The 22,631-nt window shown below is 43.3% G+C and overlaps 1 protein-coding gene across 1 annotated transcript; it reads right to left on the reverse strand.

The window, feature by feature from the left end:
• Positions 1-2,636: 2,636 nt before the first annotated feature.
• Positions 2,637-20,742, reverse strand: rtbdn (retbindin). The gene is made up of 6 exons (XM_049560792.1): positions 20,505-20,742; positions 18,804-18,965; positions 18,573-18,672; positions 16,623-16,751; positions 14,419-14,515; positions 2,637-3,398 (listed from the first exon to the last, which is right to left on the reverse strand). Exons 2-6 carry the CDS (start codon positions 18,961-18,963, stop codon positions 3,042-3,044), a joined length of 843 nt encoding a protein of 280 aa, XP_049416749.1. The 5' UTR covers positions 18,964-18,965; positions 20,505-20,742; the 3' UTR covers positions 2,637-3,041.
• Between the last annotated feature and the right edge of the window lie 1,889 nt (positions 20,743-22,631).

The following is a 22,631-nucleotide window of genomic DNA, read 5'->3' on the forward strand; positions in this document are numbered from 1 at the left end:
ACCAACAGGGCTCTCATTTTAGTGTAGAGCGTCAGACTGAATTTACCAACGCACCATGTCAGGTCACTCACTCTCCGGGACCACCAGTGTTACTTGAATAAGTAAACACTGACCAACGGGCCAGACTGGCCGACCCGTATGCTCTCACTCAGTGGATGGATGATGTCACAGGAAGCCAATCTTACAAAGGAGGACCACACTTGTTTGTTTTGCAATTGAAGCTAACGTTAGCTAATGTGCTAAAAAGTTAGCGTTCCAGAGAAATCCAATATTCCTCTTAAAGGGATAGTGCACCCAAAAATTAAAATTCAGCCATTATCTACTCACCCATATGCCGAGGGAGGCTCAGGTGAAGTTTTAGAGTCCTCACAACACTTGCGGAGATCCAGGCTGACGGCGCCCCAGATTCAAACGTCCAAAGACACATAACTGAAACCACAAAATATTTCCATACTGCTCGTCCGTAGTGATCCAAGTGTCCTGAAGCCCCGACATAAAAAGTTGTTTGGAAAAACATCATTTGAACTCATTGTAGCCTGTAGTTAGTTAGCGTGTCTACTTCCTGTCACTCTTCAGCTGCACAATATTAAAGCAATAAAAGCCCCTAAAACAATATTAAAAAGTAAAGTAATACCAATAATCCATTTCAGTGAGTGCATTTGGAACATGACTGGTGGCTGTATGACACTATGCTCTCTATGATGAGGATATACAAACTGTTTTGGGGTCTTACAGATTAAAAAAGGGTTTGACAGCAAAGTTCAACCAAAAGAACTACGACAGGTTCAAGTTGACATTTACAAATATTGTCTTTATTGAGAATGTAAAGCACAGAAACACATCTCTCAGCAAGCTTACCATGAATTGAACAAACCAGTTTCCCCTTTTTACAAAACATTTACATCTAACAGTGCCTCGCTCTAGAAATACACAACGTAATTATAAAAGACACGTCCACAGTACATTGGTAATATACGTGATCAAACTACCAGAACAGCCTCTGCTGGTACGAACGCTGCCTCTGCGGATTTACTCTGGTAGGCAGATTTGTTTCTGAATATTAAACCTTCCCTCAGGTATTTACTTCTCCATTGTCATTATCATACCACATCCCTTAACGTTCAGTCCTGTAATCTGTTAGAAAGCTACATTCATTATAATCATTGCTCTCTCCGCTATCCCTTATGACATGTAGACTGCACGATACGGCTTCACAAACAGTAAGATCTGCATTTAACAATTGACTAATGCACAGATTAGAGTCAGCTAGACGACTGAGAAGAGAAGCAGGGTGGTGAAGTACTGGTGCAGGGATGTCGTGTTTGCAATACTGTCATGAGAAGTCCTCTGGTTAACATGTTTGATTCATGCACAAGCGCTTATACTGCAGGACGTTACGTTTGCCATGTGTGAGACTTCACACACCTCATGTCGTAGTGTCAGTGATGTGTTTTACTGAGCCATACAAAGTAAATAAAAAACAGAGTGTCTATTTGCACCCTGTTGAGAGTAGTCACACTGCAGCTACTCAGCTATTTAAACCCATCCCTTACACGCATCGTCACGTTGATGTGTCAAGGTCAGAGGCTATTAGGATCAGGGCAAAGGGGTCATGGTTAGGGCTGGTACAAGCCAATCTCTGATACTCTCTGCGATTACAGTGGTAAATTTACAAGATAAAACTCACAAATGTTCTGCCAGGCAGTCAGGTGACGTAGTATAAAGAGCAACGCAGTCCATGGAAGGTGTAGGGTGTGATGGGTGAATGGGATGAGCACAGGAGACTGAGGTTTGTGTCCTGTGTGTCAGTGTTGGTTTATTGTTTGTTTTTACTTCTTTTCAGTTTTAGGGATCTATAAAGCTGCCGAATACACACTGTGTACATGAACTTTAGCAGAATAGCTGAATAGACCCATTTGGTTTAATGTCCTATTTTGGTGTTGCTAGGACGTCCAGGAATATACACCCGGTGTCAACAGCCACATTGGGTATTTACACCCTAGGTGCAAATGGCATTGTTGGCTATGAACACCAGGGTGCTTGCCTTTGCACGATGCCCTATACAACTGGGTGTAAATGGCCAAATTCACTGTTTACACCTGGGTGTGAAAAACCACATTGCCTATTCACACCTGGTTGAAACTAGCCACATTACACCCAGGTGTGAATAGCAACATAAACTATTTATATGGGATGTATATAGCCATATTGACTATTTATACCTGGTTTTAAATAGCCACACTGACTACTTACACTCAGGTGTGAAGAGCCACATTGACTACTTTCACCCAGGTGTGAATAGCCACTTTGACTACTTTCATCTGGGTGTGAAGAGCCACATTGACTACTTTCACCCAGGTGTGAATAGCCACTTTGACTACTTAACCCCAGGTGTGAATAGCCACTTTGACTACTTAACCCCAGGTGTGAATAGCCACTTTGACTACTTACACTCAGGTGTGAATAGTCACATTGACTGTTTACACCCAGGTGTGAATACCTACCCTGACTTTTTACGCATGCGTGTGATTAGCCACATTATCTTTTGTTTTTTTACACCCAGATGGTAACAGAAACATTTACTTTTTGCATCTGGGTGTATACAGCCAATATGACTACTTACACCCTGGGTGCAAATAGCATCTGCAAATGAAATACCTGACTTTTGTAAAAACAATTCTCGACCTATTAGCTGGCAATAAAACATTTGTGCAGCCGTTATGTGATATTATCAGTATATTTATTATTGAAGTCAGAGCCCTTGCATAATTAAGGATTTTACCTTTAAATCTTAAAAGTTTCTTTTTTCTAAATCCTGGCTGTTTAGCTAAGTAAATAACTGACCAGGTGTTTACTGGAGGTTTTATAAACCAGATACAGTGTTATTAAAAACCATAGAGATTATATGTAGAATGTGACAGTAATGATGATGACAGTTTAGGTCTGTGTGGTAAGGTTAGTTAAAGAAGCAACTCCATTTCAAGAGACAGATTAGGATCTAGACAATAATCTCTAAATATGTTGCCACCTATCACCCCTCTCTACAAGCCGCTCCCGCTCCCCTCCACGTCGTCGACTATGATGGAGCGTTTACGCAGCACAGAGTTCCCCTTCCTGCCGCTCCTGGCCTGCAGGGGCAGCTTGGTCTGGCACGGGGCCCGGTACTGAGGCAGGCCGGTCTTGGTGGTATCCAGCTCCTCTGGGTCGTCCTGCTGGGCCCTAAGGGCGGCAATCACATCCTTGTCTGAGGGACTGAGGGTCAGGCAGCCACAGGGGCGACTGCCGTCACCCTCCGCTCCAACCTCTCCGGCCTCTCCCATGTCCTCTGGCTCATCCTCCACTGTCATGAAGGCGTCGCCCCACAGGCTCTCACAGAGATCCCTGCCATGTTGGTACATCTACAGAAACAGACACAAAATATTTATAGGATGTGAAGAGGTGATGATTCTGACAAAATGATGGCTGGTCATTATGGGTAGCTACCAGCCAGGAGAGAAGTACTCAGATGTGCATAAACATGAACTTGGGGGACGTGCAGAAAACTAGTGTCTCTCATTCCCCAGCAACACTTTCCAGCTCCTCCTGGAGGACTCCAAGGCGTTCCCAGGCCAGATGGGGTATATAAGACCTCCAGCATGTTCTGGGTCTGCCCCGGGGCCTCCTACTAGAGGGATGTGCCTGTAACACCTCTCATTGGAGGCGCCCAGGAGGATCCTGATCAGATGCCCAAGCCACCTCAACTGACCTCTTTTGACACGAAGGAGCAGTGGCTCTACTCTGAGCTCCCTCTGGATGTCTAAGCTCCTCACCCTGTCTCTAAGGCTGAGCCCAGACACCCCACGGAGGAAACAAATTTCAGCCGCTTGTATCCGCGATCTCATTCTTTCTTTCACCACCCAGAGCTCATGACCATAGGTGAGGGTTGGGACGTAGATGGACCAGTAAATCGAAAGCTTCGCCTTCCAGCTCAGCTCCCTCTTCACCACGACAGACCGGCACAGTGCCTGCATCACTGCAGAAGCTGGCCAAAACTGCCGATCCATTTCATGATTCATTCTACACTCACTTGTGAACAAGACCATGAGATACTTGAACTCCCTCGCTTGGGGCAGGAACTCTGGTTTTCCGGCAGAGAACCATGACCTCAGATTTGGAGGTGCTGACTTCATCCCGACCGCTTCACAGTCGGCTGCAAATGATCTCAGTGCATGCTGGAGGTCATGGTGTGATGAAACCAACAGAATCACATCATCTGCAAAAAGCAGGGATGCAACTCTGAGGATCCCACACAGATCACGTTTCTGTGCTCCAAGCGCCCAGTGTTTTTGTGGCGCTCTGAACTCCATCATCTATTTTAGCGTCATCTTTTTTCCCATTATCCTATCAGATGATTTGAGAGGTGGGCCTTCTGTGGTGGTCACGACAACAAGTTTGCAGTTGGTAAACAATGGAGGAGAAACTGGTGGTAGCGGTTGTTGGATACCCGGAGCTATACGGCCCAACGATAGACAGCAGATTGTCAAACTGCCCCTGAGTCATCCTAACTAAACAGTAGATTGATTACATGGGATGGTAAGAATTAAGAGGTGAGACCGTGGCTGCCTGGCAACAATTATAAAGTGTTTTTTTTTTCCACTAGTGGCATTCAATTTTAAAAAAGGCAGTGTGGCGCACCTCGCGTTTTGCAACCTGCAAAACACTTTCTGTGTGATCAGGGTCTAAAAGTACAGAAGCATAACAAGTAAAAGAACTCATTATGCAGAAAGTGTTAAATCATGGAGCCTCCAAGGTCCCAGTGAATATAACTTATTTTATTTTGCATGCATTAGATAATACAAGATGAAAATATATGTGTTTCTATTAGTTTTGTTCAGGGACAGGTTACAACTCTCTTTTCACTGTTAGACCTCACAGCCCACAAAGTCCCAGACAGCCTTGCACAACTCTTACCTGAGTGTGTGAGGCCTTTCATCTCCAATAATGCATCATATTTCATAAGGTGATATGTTATGAAATCAAAGTGACTGGTAAATATAGCTGTTACACATGGTGGATTAAAAAGATCAAGATTTTTCCCCCAAAATGCTATGAAATATGAATTTAACTGGTCAAACACAAGTAATGTACAAGTACCTGAAACAGTACTTCAGTAAATGTACTTTTTCATCACTGATAACTTTCAGAGCACGAGAGCTCTTTAGTAACATCTGATGGCTGGTAAAATTCGGCTAAGTGCATTTTTTCCACGCTGGTTTTGCATTTTTAGTAAATGCACATTTTCTGCATGGCTCTTTTTTTTTTTGCAACATCCATCAAGTATGGTCTTTCTGTGCTTGTAAACATCCATTGGAATAATTGATTTTGGCCTTTCAGGGCAGCGCCAGCCTTGAAAACAAACACCCTCTGCCAGGTGTTAGAGGGGGCTGCAGGCACCTGGCAGCTGCTCTCGCAAACTGCTTTTTGTCCGCCTCTCTCTCGCTCGCCTCACCTCGTCTGCAACCAGCCTTGAGAGCAAATTACAAGTCATGACGACCTTGAAAAGCCCACACTGGAATCTGAAAGACTTCATCTCTGCGCCCTCTTTATGGTGCAGCCGTGAGATTGTCAAGCTTCACAGAGTAGACGCACGGATCTAAACTAATCGGAAAGGTCACGCTTGGCACCTTGTTGCTATCTGACAGGTATTCATTGCACTGCTCAGTCTTTGTTATACTTTGAGAAAAAACTCCAATTACTGCTGACATTAGCTTTGTGGTTTCTGGAGCATGAAAAATTCTGCTCCTCTCTAATAAGACACGTACACGGATTAAAAGGGATATTGCACAACACTGCAAAAAACAAATCACAATTCAATGTTTAAGCTGTTTAACTGTAAACTGTGTAGGCATACATGTTGAGAAATAGTTGAGGAAGCAAATTTTCTAAGTTTCAGTGTGTGTTTTTTGTGTTTAACCCTTTAAACTCTGCAGTGGAAACAGTCTGTAGTGCCTATACATTGGTATTTTTGCTTATTGTGACGTCATTTCTTTGAGTATCTTTAAATGCTTGTATCCCTAAAACCTGTACAGCCTACACTAAAAGGTTATGTGGGTCAGTAAACCATAATAACTGCATCAGCTATCCCACTCCAAGGACAGATTGCATTAAATTATGTTTTCCTGCTCTGTAGTAGGTGTAAAGAGGCAGACGGGACATTAACACATTCTCTTTGGACATGTTAGAAATTGTTTGGTGCATCAGTAGCTGAGGTTGAAGTCAATGACAAAGCAGTGGTATCTGACGACTTTGGAGTGAGAACAGGCCGGCTATTTTGGTTCTTATTTTAGATCGGTTTAGGATCATGCAAACAACAATTTCCTGTGTCCGTCCAACCTCTGTTTTTTTAAGCTCCTGTTTCCTCACTACTGACAACCTCATAACAAGTCATTAAGGCTGCTTTCAGACCTATAGTTGTCTTGCTTTGGTCTGAATCAGGGACTCATGTTGTTCCAAAGTTGTATAATTGTCTAGAGCTGGTTCGTGTTCTCACGGCAGCATTTACAAGAGGACCAGATCAAATGCCTCGTGTGAGAAAGCTGCTCTTGATTGGTCAGAATTTCCATGTGGGAAAAATCCAGGAAGTAAAGCAAACGTTGAAGAAGAGTACACTTGCAAGATAAATGTGACACTTTCTAATGTCACAATGGAGGGACAACTACGCAGGTTGATTTTAGCGCTGCTCATCGTGGACTATATTGCTGTCATTGTTCATTTTAGTCAAACCATACAGTTTGAAAACGAGGCGCGGCCCCAACTAGAAAACAATGTTTTGATGCATTGGATGTGCTGAATGTGCATATTAAGGCAGTACAGGAGGAGGTGCACATTAATAATCCTCCAGGACTGTAACATGCTCATGTTTAACCCAAACAATGTGTCATGTGACTGCAGTTGCTTCACATCCAGGTCGAACACCTTCTCACCACAAACCAACCGCACCAGAGTTCGTTTGTAACCAGACCGAGACCACCTCTTCAAGAAGGTCTCAGTCCGGTTGTTTTGTGTGTGATTGCTGTGTTCACACCTGCCCAAACAAACCGCACTTAGGGGGCAAATGAACCCAAGTTCGATTGAACTGAACCAAACAGGGCAGGTGTGAAAGCACCCTAAGACGTACTGCCAAGTCACCTCTCTGCCTCCTTCTATAGCTCATTTCAATCTTATATCCTTCTCTTTCTTATCACTGCACATGCTGTTTGTATGTCTCTTCCTCTCTCTGTTACTCTAAAGCACACCCCCACCCCAACGTCTGCTTCCTTTCATCCTCCTGTCTGTTGGGGGATTAAGACTGAGTCACACAGGGTGCTCGCACAAGAAAAAGCTGTAATATATGTACCGTGTTCGAAGGACAAAGAGGATGACGGCTATTTCTCTCCACTACATACACTCTGTGTCTGACGCTTAGGTCTTATCGCAGCGACCCCATAATACACACAGGGCTGCACACACACATTTCTGTCCGTCCCCAGGCAGACATGGTTTGCTGCCAAAGCTAATTCGAGCACAAGTGGTTTTAGACAACATGGTGTGATCGAATGAGTGAGATACTGAAATTTCCTGAGGCTCTATCCTGTCCTTCCCATCCTTATCTTATTCAATTCTGCCCTTCTATCTGAAACCTACGACTCTACACCCAGTGTGAAAAGAAAAACATAAAAGACAAAGGACTTAAATCTGTGACACTGACAGGAAAAAAAGATCCATTTTTCTTACAGCAGACGTCTGTTGTAATGATTTTTCTGGCCGCGGGTCAAGGTCAGAATTAGACGAGAGTCATTATGTAACTGAATAGAAATTAAAACAAATGACTACAGGAATGAGGTGGCACGGTGGTGTGGTGGTGAGCACTCTCGCCTCACAGCAAGAGGGTTGCTGGTTCAATCCCGGGCATGGGAGCCCTTCTGTGCGGAGTTTGCATGTTCTCCCTGTGTCAGCATGGGTTCTCTCCGGGCACTCCGGCTTCCTCCCACAGTCCAAAGACATGCAGATTGGGGACTAGGTTAATTGGTGACTCTAAATTGTCCGTAGGTGTGAATGTGAGTGTGAATGGTTGTCTGTCTCTATGTGTCAGCCCTGCGATAGTCTGGCGACCTGTCCAGGGTGAACCCTGCCTCTCGCCTGATGTAGCTAGGATAGGCTCCAGCCTCCCCGCGACCCTCAAGAGGATGAAGCGATTAGAAGATGAATGAATGAATGAATGACTACAGGAATGATTTACTGAACAGTTACACAGTTCAAAATCTTCTCAAATACTGTTTTATATGGACGTCAACAGACTTTTATAGTATTCCTGAGCAAAATGCAGTTGGTAGCGTTGATTATTTCAAATGTAACACTTCAGATAATGACAGACAAATGACTGTGCAATTGTACATAAATCAATGTGTAAATTCAGGGAGAGAGGACAGGGCGTGAGGGAATACAGAGTTAACAGAGCCGTGGCCGTCACTATTTTGTGCGTTTTCTTTTCATTAAAGTTTGATTTGGTCATCAAAAAAAGTTTTGTTCAACATTCGGTTGAGCTAAAAGACCCTATAATGAGTTGGATGTTAAGTTTTCCCAGTAAGTGTATTTTGTTTGATGGTTTTGCTAGCAAAAATTAGCATTAACATAGTTAAGCATAGCTGTGAATGAGACGTGCTAACCATGCTAGTAGCTAGCATTAGGGTTATCTCCACCCTCTTGTCCAAATATGGTCATTTCTTCGGACTTAAAAAATCCAAGATAGCAACGGCCAAAATATCAAAGTCAAGACATGTATAGCTGCAGACATATTTGGTTTGTAGCGTACACGACACGCCCACCACTGGTACAAGACAAATCCACCAACACAACTGAACCCTGCTACAATGCTACACTGCAGTGAATAAATGAGACCAAATATAGCAATAATCTACTTTATAATTTATAATACATGAAGATGTAAATCACTGTATAAGTAAGGAGATGAAACCCTTCCCATTACCCTTATCCTAACCTTAACTGCCTTTAATGTAATACTTCATAGTTAACATTGGCTAATCGTTAACTTTGCATTAGCATAAGTAACAAGATGTAACCCTTCCCATTACCCCTACCCTAACCTTAACCATGTCTCTTTTAATGTAATACTTTATAGCTAACGTTAGCTAATCACTAACTTAGCATTAGCACCAGTAACGAGATGTGGGAACTGCCCATTGGTTTGACATCCCATTGTTCCGACCATATTAAACTCATTGTTCCGAAGTCCGTTCTGAAATCATCATGATGCCCTGTGGTTAAGGTCTGGTTAGGTTTAGGCACAAAAACCACTTGGTTAGGGTCAGGAAAAGATCATGGTGTGGGTTAAAATGAAAAAGAAAGTGACAAACACATAAGCCGTGAGCCTGCTCCGCCTCAAGCCGGTCGCGGCGCACCATACGCCCGCCGCAAGCCGTTCAGCACCACGGACAGTCGGACTAATGGGATGTCGAACCAATGACATGGACCCACGAGATGTAACCCTTCCCATTACTCTTATCCTAATCTTAACCACCTTTCTTTTAACGTAATACTTCATAGCTAACATTAGCTAATCACTAATTTATCATTAGCATAAGAAATGAGATGTAGCCTTCCCATTACCCTTGTCCTAATCATAACCGTCTCTCTCTTATTGAAATACTTTATAGCTAGGTAATCGCTACTTAAGCATTTTCGTCAAGACTTCTGCTCCCAGGTTGATGGACTGACGTGTAGCTATGGTGGGCTTGTCATGTATCTAGAGGGCGGGTCACATAGCTGTTTCAGCTGCAACTGTGGTTGTTGTCTACCACGTGATAAAATGATGGATTATAGCACATAATAATGATAATCATTGCCGTTCACAAACTGAGCTGACACCATATGATGGACTTGTCGGTCTATAATCAGGCTGATAGCGTGTAGTCTGAACTCGACGTAAGACACTTGGCTGCACTTGGTTGTGCTTGGCTGCTATAAGTCTCTAGTGCACCTGCTCAGTGGAAGCAGTGCTGATCATCTGGGTCATTTTAATGAGCCATTTTGGCGTCATGTGCCTCCAAGCGACTCATAGAAATGAACGGGACCCTGCCGCCAGTGCTGTATCCAGTCATCCTAACACATCCATGATTATACCTACTTCAAAGACTTCAAAATGGGAGTCAGTAAACCAGTGGGTGACATGACAGTAAACCAGTGGGTGACATTATTTTATACAGTCTATAGACATGTGGGCTATGGCTGTTGGCCCCCCCTATAAACCCACTAATTATTTCTTTGGTACTTTAGTATGTTCTCAGTATTTACGCTGTAATCTGCAGGCTGTAACTTCAGTAACCTCGTATAATCATTCCCTCCTTCCTCGGACCATTAATTCACTCCATCTCACAGATGTCACTGTGGATGTGTTTTGTGCCAGGCGCCCGGCCGCTCTTCACTGATGTAACCTCATTCCCACCAAACCCGGAGCAGAAAGAGTGTCTAATGCTGAGATAAATCAGACCTTGGCTGGCAAATAATGTTACCAATGAGTACAAAGACAGAGTGAGACACAGAGTGCCAGAGGGAGCTTTGCATGCAGTGGATGTGTGTGTGCTTATGTGTGCCTTTAAATGCATTAGCTTGTTTCTATGCAAATTGACATCCTCTGCAGTCAGCGTTTACAAATCCTCACTGTATCTGTGCAGATTTATTACACACACACACACACACACTCCTGCATTTAGTTCCTATCTATCAGGTGAACTTTTCAGAAGAGGAGGAACGTTAAGGAGGATTTTCTCAACTCTTAGTGAATCTGTGGATTAGATCATTTGAGTTTAAAAATCTCTAAACTCAGAGTTGTGAGATGTTTGTGTGACAGAGATAGTTAGTATCTGTTTGCAGCACATCTCAGCGCTGAGATGAACTGAAGTGCTGCGAGCTCAGACCACGAGGAGGCCCCACTGTGAAATCTCGCATCTCCGCCGACTGAAGAGGAAACACAATGACGCTTTGCTGCGGTGACCTCCAAAAGTGTTGCGAGAGGCAGGCACTTGCTGGCGGTCTCTTTCTCTCTCTGAGGGCTGATCTGTTGAGCGTGCTGAATGCACTGACTCATTTCTTTGTATTCAGGAGCTGTTTAAAACACTCTGTTTTGAGAGCTACCTAAATTTATTGGAGTCTATTTGGTGCCATTAGCGGCGCTCCACATACACACACACACACACACACACACACACACTCAAACATTCAGACGACCTCTCTTTGAGTTTTCTCTCCTACAACAATTCTGTCATTTCACCTAATCATCTAATATCCACCAGAGAGCCAGAGGTCAGAGAGTGTGTGTTTATCTGTTGGTCTCTTTCTCCCTCTGTTTGTGTGTGTGTCTAGATAGATAGATAGATAGATAGATAGATAGATAGATAGATAGATAGATGGAGTGTCAGTGTGGTGTGTGACTGTGTGTCCCAGCTGCAGCCCCTCGGTGACTCTGCCTCTTTTAAAATCACCCAGCTGGCCTCTGCCCACTGAAGCAGGACTGAACCTTTTCATGCTTCAGCCCATGGCGCCGCCCTGCGCTGTTAACCCTTCGCTTACCGTGCTCTCACTTGACCATGACACGCAGACTGTACTGCGAAAGGGTTTCTGACCTTCTACCTGCAGAGCACGCAGCTCAAATAACAAGCTCTGAAGGTTTGTGACTGGGATTCAAACCTCTGACACCTCTTGAGAAAGTCTCAGCTCAGGCGGGACTAAACTCTGCTCACTCAATGTTCTTAATACTAAACGATTTTGTTACAGTCACTCAGGCGATGCATTTACGATACGTTACATATTTATTTCTATCCTGTCTGTCTGACATAAAGTGCTGAACGTCCCAAAACCTTCTCCAGTTAAATGACAGTAAGGGCGCATTCACACCAGAGTCTGGGGGACTTCGACTGGGCGGGGAATGCCGAAAAACTCACACCTTCATTTGGTCCGGTTCACCTTCACAGAGCACTTTTTAAAGCTGACCAAATCACCTGGATAACGTCACACAGTTACAACAGCTGCTTGTTTGGGGGCGGTGTTGCCTGAAACAACCAATGACTGGGAAGAAAAAAAGCATGAGGAAGAAGAAAACCCGGCTCATCGATTGGCCAGGACCAAAAACGGAAATACATCCCCTTCAGCTGGCTTGGTCACCACAAAAACACCAAACACCAAAATGCAATGCGCTCTACATCACTTCCTCTCACTGGTTCACTGCTGGATAGACTGTTTGTATTTCCCACTGTAACCACAGTGGGGTTCACTTGCAAGTGAACTGAGACCCCCAGTTTTCAAGTGGTTTGCTCGTTTGGTCCGCACCAGAGTTCGAATGAACGTTCACACCACTCCAAATGAACCGAACTATCCGTGGAAGCGGACCAGGGTTCGTTTGAAGTAGACCAAAGTGTGCCTGTGTGAATGCGTCCTAAGTCAGAAATCATCTTCTTTGGTCCACTAAAATCTGTCGCTATTCTACAAAACCATCTTGACTTCCTATCTGCAGCCAGAACCCTTGGTGTGATATTTGACAGTGACCTCTCCTTTAAATAAAACAAATTACAAGCGTCGTCCAGTCTTCTTTCTATCAATTAAGAGGCATCTCCAAAATCAAGTCCTTTCTCTCTTAACTCAATCTCGAGAGGATCATTCACGCTTTCATTTTTTCATGGTTAGAAAAATGCAACTCTATTCAACTATATTCAGAGTTGAGCCAAAATGCGATTTCACGGCTTCAGCTAGCTGCTTGGCTTTTAACAAACACTAGAAAACATGACACAACAGCCCTGTTTTAGCCTTTCTTCACTGGTTACCAGGCAGTTTCAGAATTTAAGATTTTACTGATCACTTTTAAAGCACTTCATGGCTCAGCCCCAGCTACAGTGCTGAGATGCTGCTCAACTATGAGCCAGGTCGCGGCCTCAGAGGCCGTTTACACGTGGCCGGCTATTTTAATAAACGGACATTTCACCGTCTCCGTTTTCAAAAAGATCTTCGTTTACACTTACCCGTGTATATATACACAAGAGCATGCCAAACCTGTAGGTGGCAGTGTAACGAGAAGCTCAAGCCTTCCATGTATCCATTGTCACCATAGCAACATAGGTTGCACTTTTGACACAGGCGCAAGTTCCGGCGCATACTGTGACGTCGGCTGCCTATAACTCTGTTTATCTCTGTTTATCTCAGTTTACATGCAAATGCGCAACCGGAGTTTTCCAAAATCTCCACTCTGGCCGGAGTTTTTAGAAAGACTCGTTTTCAGAGGAGAAATCTCCGTTTGCGTGTAAACGAAGGGCACAAACGAAGGAAGATGTCTCCGTTTATCAAAATCACCGTGTACGTGTAAACGGCCTCTCAGATCCTCAGGCAGGGCTCCGTTGGCTGCTCCTCAGTCCCGGCTCAAAACGAAAGGTTTTTTCAGCTCTGGAACTTCCTGCCTGAGGATCTGAAGCTGCTGGATCAGTGACATCTCTTAAATCACTTCTTAAAACTTATCGGTTATTGTTTTCTTTTATTTTGTATGCCCCTAATTGTTTGATCTGCTGTACTACAGAGCAATCTACGGGGCAATTAGTTGCCAGCTTTGCTTATCTGCTTCAGTGATGGTGTTTTTATTGTTCTTTGTATTTCTTGAACTCGCCTCATTTTTTTACTTGAATCCTGAATTGTTTTAAGCACTCTATAAAGAAAGTTTACTTATTTATTTAGTTTTATTTATTGTTAAGAGGATTGTGTTTTCCAGTTTTTGTTCACTGTGTTTTCCTCTCCTGTTGTACCTGTGCTGCCTTTCCCTCATTTGTCCCTCTACACACCTGCCCTGCATCAACCTCGCTACTTCTTCCCAGCGACAGAGATTTTCCCCTGCCAGTCAGCTGCTGCCTAATCACCTCATTACCCTCACCTGAGCCCCTCCGCCCTCGTCTCCACCTGCACCTCATCCACTCGTCAGATTCCTGCTCAAACCTTGAATAAGAAGAGATTTATTTGAGTGCCTGTTGCTGCAGTCTCTGTATTTGGGTCCACCTGCTTCACACCTCAAGTGTTGCTGCAGTGTTGACCTCTTATGCAGGTATTTAGTCATGAACCCAAAGTACTGGGCAAATGAATGATAGGACTAGATGAAAACATGAGGGATCGGAGTAATTCAGATTCACCCTCAGGTGGAAATGAACATCTGAACCAAATTTCATGGCGATTCATCCAAGCGTTTCAGTCTGGACCAAAGACCAGAAATTACCATCCATGAAACCATTTGCTGCTGGAGTGGCTAAAAATACTCCAAATGTCTGATTGCTACTGATGGGGAAAAGAAAGCAACTCAAGGTCTGTGCAGGTTATGTAAGCATCCAGTCACAGATGTGGCAGATCACAGCCTACCTGCTGATACTGAACACAGGTTCCAGTGCAGTTCTGTCCTCTGGGGTCTCTGGCCCAGTTACGAGCACACGTCATGTCCATCCTGCAGGCGTCAAACCTGGAGACAGGAATGTAAACTCTGTAATTCTCTTATTTGAATATTGTATCCTATAAGATTCATACTGTATACCAGATAACTGCCAGTTTTTCATTCGATGGACACATCTATTTAAAGGAACAGTTCAACATTTGCTTACATGCTGAGAGTTAGATGAGAGCATCTACATCGCTCTCATGTCTGTACGCTACATATGCAGTTGCCAGAAGAATATTTTTGATATTATGTTACATTTACACATTTCATTCATATCATATCATTTTTATCATGTGATGTTGCACGTGAGCTGACTTTGGCATCGTGAGGTGGAGGGGATGGCAGATGGTATGACACCTGGGCGAGACACCTGTCAAGCTGTATACCACTGTTCGTGACCAACAACAAAACTGGTTGTGATTTTTAGCGTCATTGTTGTGTGTCCAGCAGCTTGTCACCAGTCATGGGTGTTTTGTATTCGGCTGTTCTGTGAAAAGTGATGCGCCAAAATTCGAACGCATCCTACCTAATCATGAGCCAGTAGTTGGTGTATGAGCCATGTACTTTGGAAGGCCGTGATCATGTGACCACAATGCTGATAGCAGTAAAGAATAAAGAGGGAAGCGGTCTTGTAAGGAGGAAAGTTGGGGCGGTGGATGGGTCACAAAATATGGGACTTTTCCCAGGAGACTGGTGTTCGGAACTGTGTGAACTTTGAGTGATTTTAAGGTAAGTCATTTCTTTTCAAACCTAACAACAGTAACTTAACTTGCATAAGCAACCCGGTTTCACTCCGAAGTCGTCGAAAACCAGTGCTTGGTGACTGACTTCCAGCGTCAGACACAGACGAGAAAAGCCATCCTTTCACATCAGCATGATATGCTGCCGGGCGCCGTTATTGTGTAATAGTTCCCGGTGGCGTCAGGAGGAAACGTGGCAGGACAAAGACATAAGTTAAGGGGGCGGAAAGTCCGAGCCAGGTGGGTAGGAGTGGTGGCGGTTGGGTCCAACAACCACTGACCTTCACCTGAGAGGCCAGTGTTCACTTCCCGAAAGATTAAGTCAAACTCTGTCCTTTTTTTCCTAAACCCGACCACGTTAAGGAAAGAAACGTCAATTTGCAGTGTTGTACTGACATAGTGCTTTTATTTTGAAAGAGACTGTACATAAACGTTAATTTCCTGTGAAAACAGAAGTGTATCTTGAAAGAAGACAATGCATGTAACAGATAAAACTAGATAAAATATAGGCCTATATTAATAAAGGTTCATTAGTACGGTTTTGTATTTCTCTGTAATGTAGCACAGTGTTAACAATGTTACTGACACTATTCTTTCTCACACCTTCAACTCAAACCACCAAAATATATCATTTAATCATTACATTCATATCAGAAACATGCAGGAGACTAGTCCACTGATGGACCTAACTATTGGTCCGCTAGGAAGATTTTAGTCAGAGGCAGCCCTGCTAATTAGCATAATATCTCTCATTTGTTTAATATCTATGAAACCCGTGTTGTAAAAACAACAATTCACTGTCTTACAGGGTGTCAAACTATTTCTTACACAGAGCACAGTAACTTCCTGGAGTTTGTTGTCAACATAAGTCTGTAAAATTATAACTTGTTTTTTTACACTTAAGCTTTTGTGCGTAGGCTGTTAAATGAAGATTTACTGCACAGACATGAGTGGTATCAACCATCTCATAAAACTCTCTGCAAGAAAGGGACTAAGTGTATTTCCATAATATTACGCTACACAGTAAATACAAATATATGCACCTCAAACTTTATTAAAGAAAGGTATGTAATATTCATATTTTCCTGACAACAAACACTGCTAGTGTTTTAAATAAAGCAACGTGGACATGAAGCTGCTTCTCATTTTGCTGTGAGTCCCCTGGCTGTTACATGTTTCTGCCTCCTTGATAAGAGGAGACTGATATATGTAATCTTGTTCTTGTGTCATACAGTTTTTGCTGTTTATTTGACACTCTATCTTGGCATGGATGGCACAGCGTGCTGTTGTTGCACAGGCTGGTGATCCCTCTCCTGACAGTCTTATAGGTGAAGGGGGACAGATACTGAGTTTGATTTAGATTTGTTTGGCAATGTGTGTGGCAGCCTCACCAATCACGGCAGAAGCTGTGGCAGAGTGGCACGGCTTGGATGTATGAACGGCGGTGGGGGTGAGGCCAGCGCGCGGCATCGGGGGAGCAGCGGTAAAAACATGACACACGCTTCAGGAAGCCTTCACACCTGTGGAGAGGGAAAGAAGGGACCAGTTAACATAATGACGTCTACTTAAAGACACAGTTCACCCCAAAATCAAATTCATATTTTTCCTCTTACATGTAGTGCTCATTATTAGTCTAGATAGTTTTGGTGTGAGTTGCAGAGTGTTGGAGATATCAGCCATAGAGATGTCTGCCTTCTCCCCAATATAATGGAACTAGATGGCACTCAGCTTGTGATGTTCAAAGTGCCAAAAAAATACATCTGCAAAACTCAACAGCAATGCCTCTTTGCAGAAATCATGACCTGGTTACTCAAGAGAATCCACAGACCTTGTTGTGAGCAGTTTCATGTAGGAACTATTTGCTTTCTACAGGGCAATATCACCAATATCACCATGCAGAAGGAAGCGTGCATCTACTGCTAGCTCACCTAGCACCACTGAGCTAGCTAACGTTACAGCTCAGCCGAGGAGGATGCCATTAACGTTTACATCTCGCGCTTTCAAGAGCACATACGTCTCATCCATGAGTAGATGTACTAATTTTGACAACTGCTGTACGAAGGAAGAATGCATCTACTAATGGACGAGTAGATGCACAAGATTACTTTGCACCTTGTTGCCGTGCAGGCATGCGTAGCTTATTTACAAACATTTTCAGCTCTATTGCCAAGTAATCAAAAAAGTAATCAAAATGTTAAAAATGTAATAAATGACTTTGATGGCATAATTAAAAGAGTTTCATTACTAATTACATTTTTAACAGGGTAACTAGTAATTTGTATCCTATTACATTTCAAAAGTAACCGTCCCAACGCTGCTCCTACATGTTTGGCACACAGGAGAAGTTTTAGTTGGTTGTAATTTGCAAACTCATCACTAGATGCCACTAAATCCCACACACTGGACCTTTAAGTTAGAGGTGAACTTGTTTGGAAACAGTTGCCTATTTACTAGGGCTGTCAAAATAACATGTTTATTTTGATTAATTAATCACAGAATAAATAACACGTTAAAAAAAACTGTATGCTGATTAATCAAGTCCCATGGTGCCCTTTGACCTTTTGAGTCATTGAAGGCCACAGTGGCTGAGAATGAAACATTTACATTTAAAAAAATTCCAGATGGAACTGCAATAAGAAATTTTCCTAGTGTCAGAGAACGTCAAGTCTGAAATATACTGAGCAACAGTATCGTGTGAGAGGAACTGAAAGGCCTGTCTCAAATATAGGCCTGTTGATTTCAGTGATTTAAGTAAATACTAGCCCAGGACGTTAATTAAAGTTTTACGGTAAATTATTTTTTTTAATCGCTTGACAGCCCTATTGTTTACACATAAATCAGATAGAAATCATTATTAGTGTTAATTTGGCAACTTTTTTTGGCCACCTAACAAATATTTTCTCCTCTTTTAGCTCTGTTTTTGGTCACCACCAACTCCTTTCACAGCTAAATGCCCCACAGTGTTCACTAGCTTGCACTAGTTGCTAATTCATCTTTTATTTCTTTACTGCATTAATCCAAGAGTGCAAATATAGAAGATAAAAGTCTAAGACAAGATGGTTCAGCTTAGGAAGAGTACAGGCTATTTTTAGAAGTTTTTTTCCTACAAACAAGACTGCAAAAGTTAAGTTACTGTCTATAAAACAAAAACACTGAGCTTATAGACATTATAATGCTCCGTAGAGCTGAGGGATATTGCAGAGCGATAATCCTCTGTGGGCTCAACACTACCAGCAACACCTTTCACAAACAAGCTGTCATGTGATCTATAGCTAATATAAAAATATTGGTTTCAGGTGGAAATGCTAAGAGGTGGGATCAGAGGGATATCTGAGACTTACTCTGAGCTCAGAGGCCCACACTTGTCCCAGGGTTCATTCTTATTGATGGCAGAGGGAATATGGGAGATATCCTGGATGTCTTCTTCTGTGCAGCAGCTATCTGTCAGCAGCAAGGACAGAAAAAACACTTGAGCCAGCTGTCAGGCAGGAGATTTACTTTGATATTTCCCTTCGCAGGTTGTCTTTACACCATTAAACATGCAGCGTTTCAAGACAAACACAGTCACTCACTGTCAGCATACAGCCCACACTCCCTCAGGTGTGGCTCCGGGCCAGGCGTGGCCTTGTGCTTGCCGTCTTGGAGACACACCCCCTCCGAGCGGGTTCCACCAATCAGCGCCGTTGCCAAATATGCGCACACCAATAGCAGGGGGCGAGAGGTGACACCCATCTCTGCAGACACAAACAGGTCAGTGGACAGCGGCAGACAAAAGACACCTGACTCACCAAATCAGAGACAATGCACACACAGTCTGATGTCATACAATAAAATGCATGTTAATAATTCTCACTGATGCATGCACACTTTAAAATCATTCACCACAGTTATTTTATTATCAGTCATCATGGCGTATAGTGAGTAATAGTGTGAGTGAGACATCCAGCGCAGGCTGTTTAGCTCCGTGTGTGCTCTGCATGTGGTGACCTAGTAGACAGGGTGAGCCTAATTAGGTGAGACTGAGGCACCATGCTGATATGGATGACATGCGTAGTTGTTTAATCTGACAAGCGGCTGGAGGATGTGTAGCCCACATAACACGAATTAAACAAATCTGTTGGACATGGCCGCATGGCGCTGGACAGGTCCGGTGTGGCTCTGATTTTATGCAACAAAGATAAACAACAATAAAAGCAGAAAATATGGAAATCTTTGATGCATGAGTTTCCTCTCACCTTCCAGATTTCATTTGGGAAAGGAATTAAAAGTGTGTTACTGTTAAAACTGTTCCTGTTATGCAACAAAAACACATTACAACACAGAATAAAAACATCCTTATCTATAACAGGGTTGGAAATTTACTTTTATGTCCACTTGCCACTGTGGCAGGTGGATTTCAAAACCAACCAGCCTCTCAAAAGACTTTCTTTTTGGCTGATGAGTGACTCACATAAGCAGCAACTTGCTCGTTTTACCAGCATTTCACTGGTGTCTGCAACCCTGATCTGTTAGTAACTGCTGAACAGTTAAAACTGACATGTTCGGAGGCGTCACGCTCAGTAATTTATGCAGTTTTCTACCAATAAAATGATGTATTAAATGTGAATCAGCTGAAATCCGCCATCAGACCAAGTTTAGACCAACTTACTTTTATGATTAAGGGTAAATATTCTACTTTTGATCAGATATGGGGCCGTTTGATGACGTTTCTAGAGGCTGCAGAAGTCTGCTTGTCTCAACCTCTTGAATGCAACATAATTATGTGCATTTTTATAGGTATACCTTTCTGTCTTTAATGCCCTACTTCATATCTAACTTGTTTTCTGTTGCTGTTTTTGATGTCAAATTTGTAGTATAATATAAAATGCCACATATATTATAATTAAAAAATCAAAAAATAAAAAGTATATTACACTTGTTTAAAAAAATGTGAATCAGCTGTTTTAACATTTTGAATTCAAAATAAATCACCAGCTCTGTACAAAACATTAAAGTTACAACATATTAAGAACATTTTGACAAAAGCTGCAACTTGAATCACACAAACAAACCTTGGAAAAAATTAGTAAAAATCAAAAATGCATTTATTTCTATGGAGTCTGGTGATTTTCAGTTGAGAGTTTACACTGACCTTTTATTTCATCTGCTGCAGCGGAGCATATTTTACTGTAATATCCTTACATAATATTAATAATAATAATAATATTAATGCTCCTACTCTGCGGCGACCTGTCGATTGAAGTGTTGCTTCATCCCAAATATATTCAGTGTACCTGTCGGTGGGGTGAAGGATGCTCCGTCCGGATTAGTTTCCTCTGTTTGCTGTTGCAGAGTGTTTCCTCCGTGTCTCCTCTCCGGTGTGTGGCTGTGGATCCAGCGCTTGTTCGCGGTGCTCGGTTCTCCTCCTCCTCCTCCTCCTCTTCTTCCTCCTCTGTGTGTGTGTGTGTCTCTGCGCGCTGGCTGTGATCTCTGCTTCCCGGGGGCCGCTGCTCGCCACTTTGTCACTGGTTTATATGAAGGACATTTCAGTCCTCTCCACTAGGCGACTCACCCCCTCCCTCTGCCCCATGCTGGGAAGTCCTCCCTCCCTCCTCTTGCATGCGCATGCATGCACACACACACACAGAAAAGACTCCCTCCTTGTTAATCTCCAATGAGATGTTTACCAAATCCTCCTTGTTGACAGCCTTCCCTCCATCAGAGAGTGTGCTGGGGACAGAAACACAGAAATTAAATTGATTTAAAGGACCCTATGAGGGGACTGTTGCCCTTGATGTTGAGAGGATCATTCAAAGGTGGTGCTGAGTCACACCTGTCCTCCACCAGCCCGCTCCGTATCCACACTGAGGTCAGGGCTTTTTCCAGATGACAGGGTTAGAGGAGGGTATGGCTGAGATTTAATACTGCATGATATGCTGAGGACGGGGAACACAAATCTCTGCGGAACAAAACACCGTGAACTCGCAGTGGAAGCTGCTGCGTGATGCAAAACCCTTCCTGTTGTCATAAAGGCAGAGTTTTCACCTGGATGCACTTTTTGTTGCCGTCTGTATCAACGGGCTCGACACTAGGAGCTGGTGACCTTGACAGCAACACTGTAATCCCTAAAAGCGTGTTAATTTGTTCTCATGTGGTGGGAGACGTTTGTTCAATGACAGCTCTAAAGTGCGTGGTGCGGAAACATGAGCGTAGCCAGCCAGTGTGTTTTTCCACCATGTGTGTATTATTGCTCCTGGCTTTTAATCTCACCTCCCCTTGGACCTGGTGTACCAGCCTAATCCCTGGCTGGGTGCATCTCTTGCCGTCACTCCCTCCCCTGAGTGACCTCCCAAGGCTTTTGGCCACAGAAGAGCAGATGGAGAGTGTCTTGTGGCCTAGATACGTCCGCCTAAAACCAAGGCTGTGAAATTGGTGACATGCCTTAGACATGATTGGTTTTGGCAACGAAACCATGCAGGGACAGGAAGAGACCGGACAGATTGGCCATCGCATAAACCGACAGATTGAGTGCAGATAAAATGGTCTCGGTGAAGGCTCAAATAAGATTCATATTGTACAGTTGAAGGAGTAAATGAGGGCTCGCTCGGGCCCCGTTGTCCACCAGACTGTTTCATAACTGCTGAGGGGTCGCCACCACAGAGCACTTTATTTCTGGGGTGAGAGCAGAGGAGCGAGAGGCAGAAAAACAGCTCTCCATCTGGTAATTAGAGGAGGAATAACGATATCCTTTGTGTGAGAGCTATTCAGGGAACACAGGGAGAGAGGACAAAGCAGGCCATCGCTGCTCTGTGTACCCTTGTCGTCGTTCTCATTTAACAGGGTTGGGTCACTGCCTGCGCCCGGGCCTTAGGCTGGCCCTCAGCTGGCAAACACTGTTGTCGACCCGCTAACTGACAGACATTCATTTCCGCCAGTTAGAGTTTCTTTGATTTGTTGTTCCACTGACCTATTTCTCCAGGGTGGCCGACACTTTAACCATCTGCAAGAAATGTGGAAATAAAAGGTGAGAAGTAGAGAACCATGACTTGTCAACATCATTTATTATACTTTTGCTCTCATCCTTCTCCTCCTCACACGTTTGCACATTCCTCTGATCACAGTTGCATTTAGGAAGACTACACAACACACTTTCATCCATGCACACGTACAATACTCCCACTAACAAAAACAACTAACGATCTATCATATTGAAATCATGTCTGTTTTATATGTCTTGTATTAATGTCTATAATGTGTATTTTTCGTTACACCATTGCTACTTTTGTGCTACATCACAAGTGAAAAAACAATTAGCAAGCAAACCAAGAATTTAAATACTTTGTTAGCAATAACTTACAGATAAATAATTAGCTTAAAGTAGCCTAATGGATAAGGAGTTGAAATAGTTAGCTAAAAGTAAC

Source organism: Epinephelus fuscoguttatus, linkage group LG19 (genome assembly GCF_011397635.1).
Source record: "Epinephelus fuscoguttatus linkage group LG19, E.fuscoguttatus.final_Chr_v1".
Lineage (NCBI taxonomy): Eukaryota > Metazoa > Chordata > Actinopteri > Perciformes > Serranidae > Epinephelus > Epinephelus fuscoguttatus.

Excerpts from the sequence above, each read along its gene's own strand:
- rtbdn (XM_049560792.1), bottom strand. The coding sequence starts at position 18,963 with ATGGGTGTCACCTCTCGCCCCCTGCTATTGGTGTGCGCATATTTGGCA. Across the intron at positions 18,673-18,803 it reads GTGTGGGCTGTATGCTGACA|ATAGCTGCTGCACAGAAGAA; the intron begins GTGAGTGACTGT and ends TGCTGCTGACAG. Across the intron at positions 16,752-18,572 it reads TGTGGGCCTCTGAGCTCAGA|GTGTGAAGGCTTCCTGAAGC; the intron begins GTAAGTCTCAGA and ends CCCTCTCCACAG.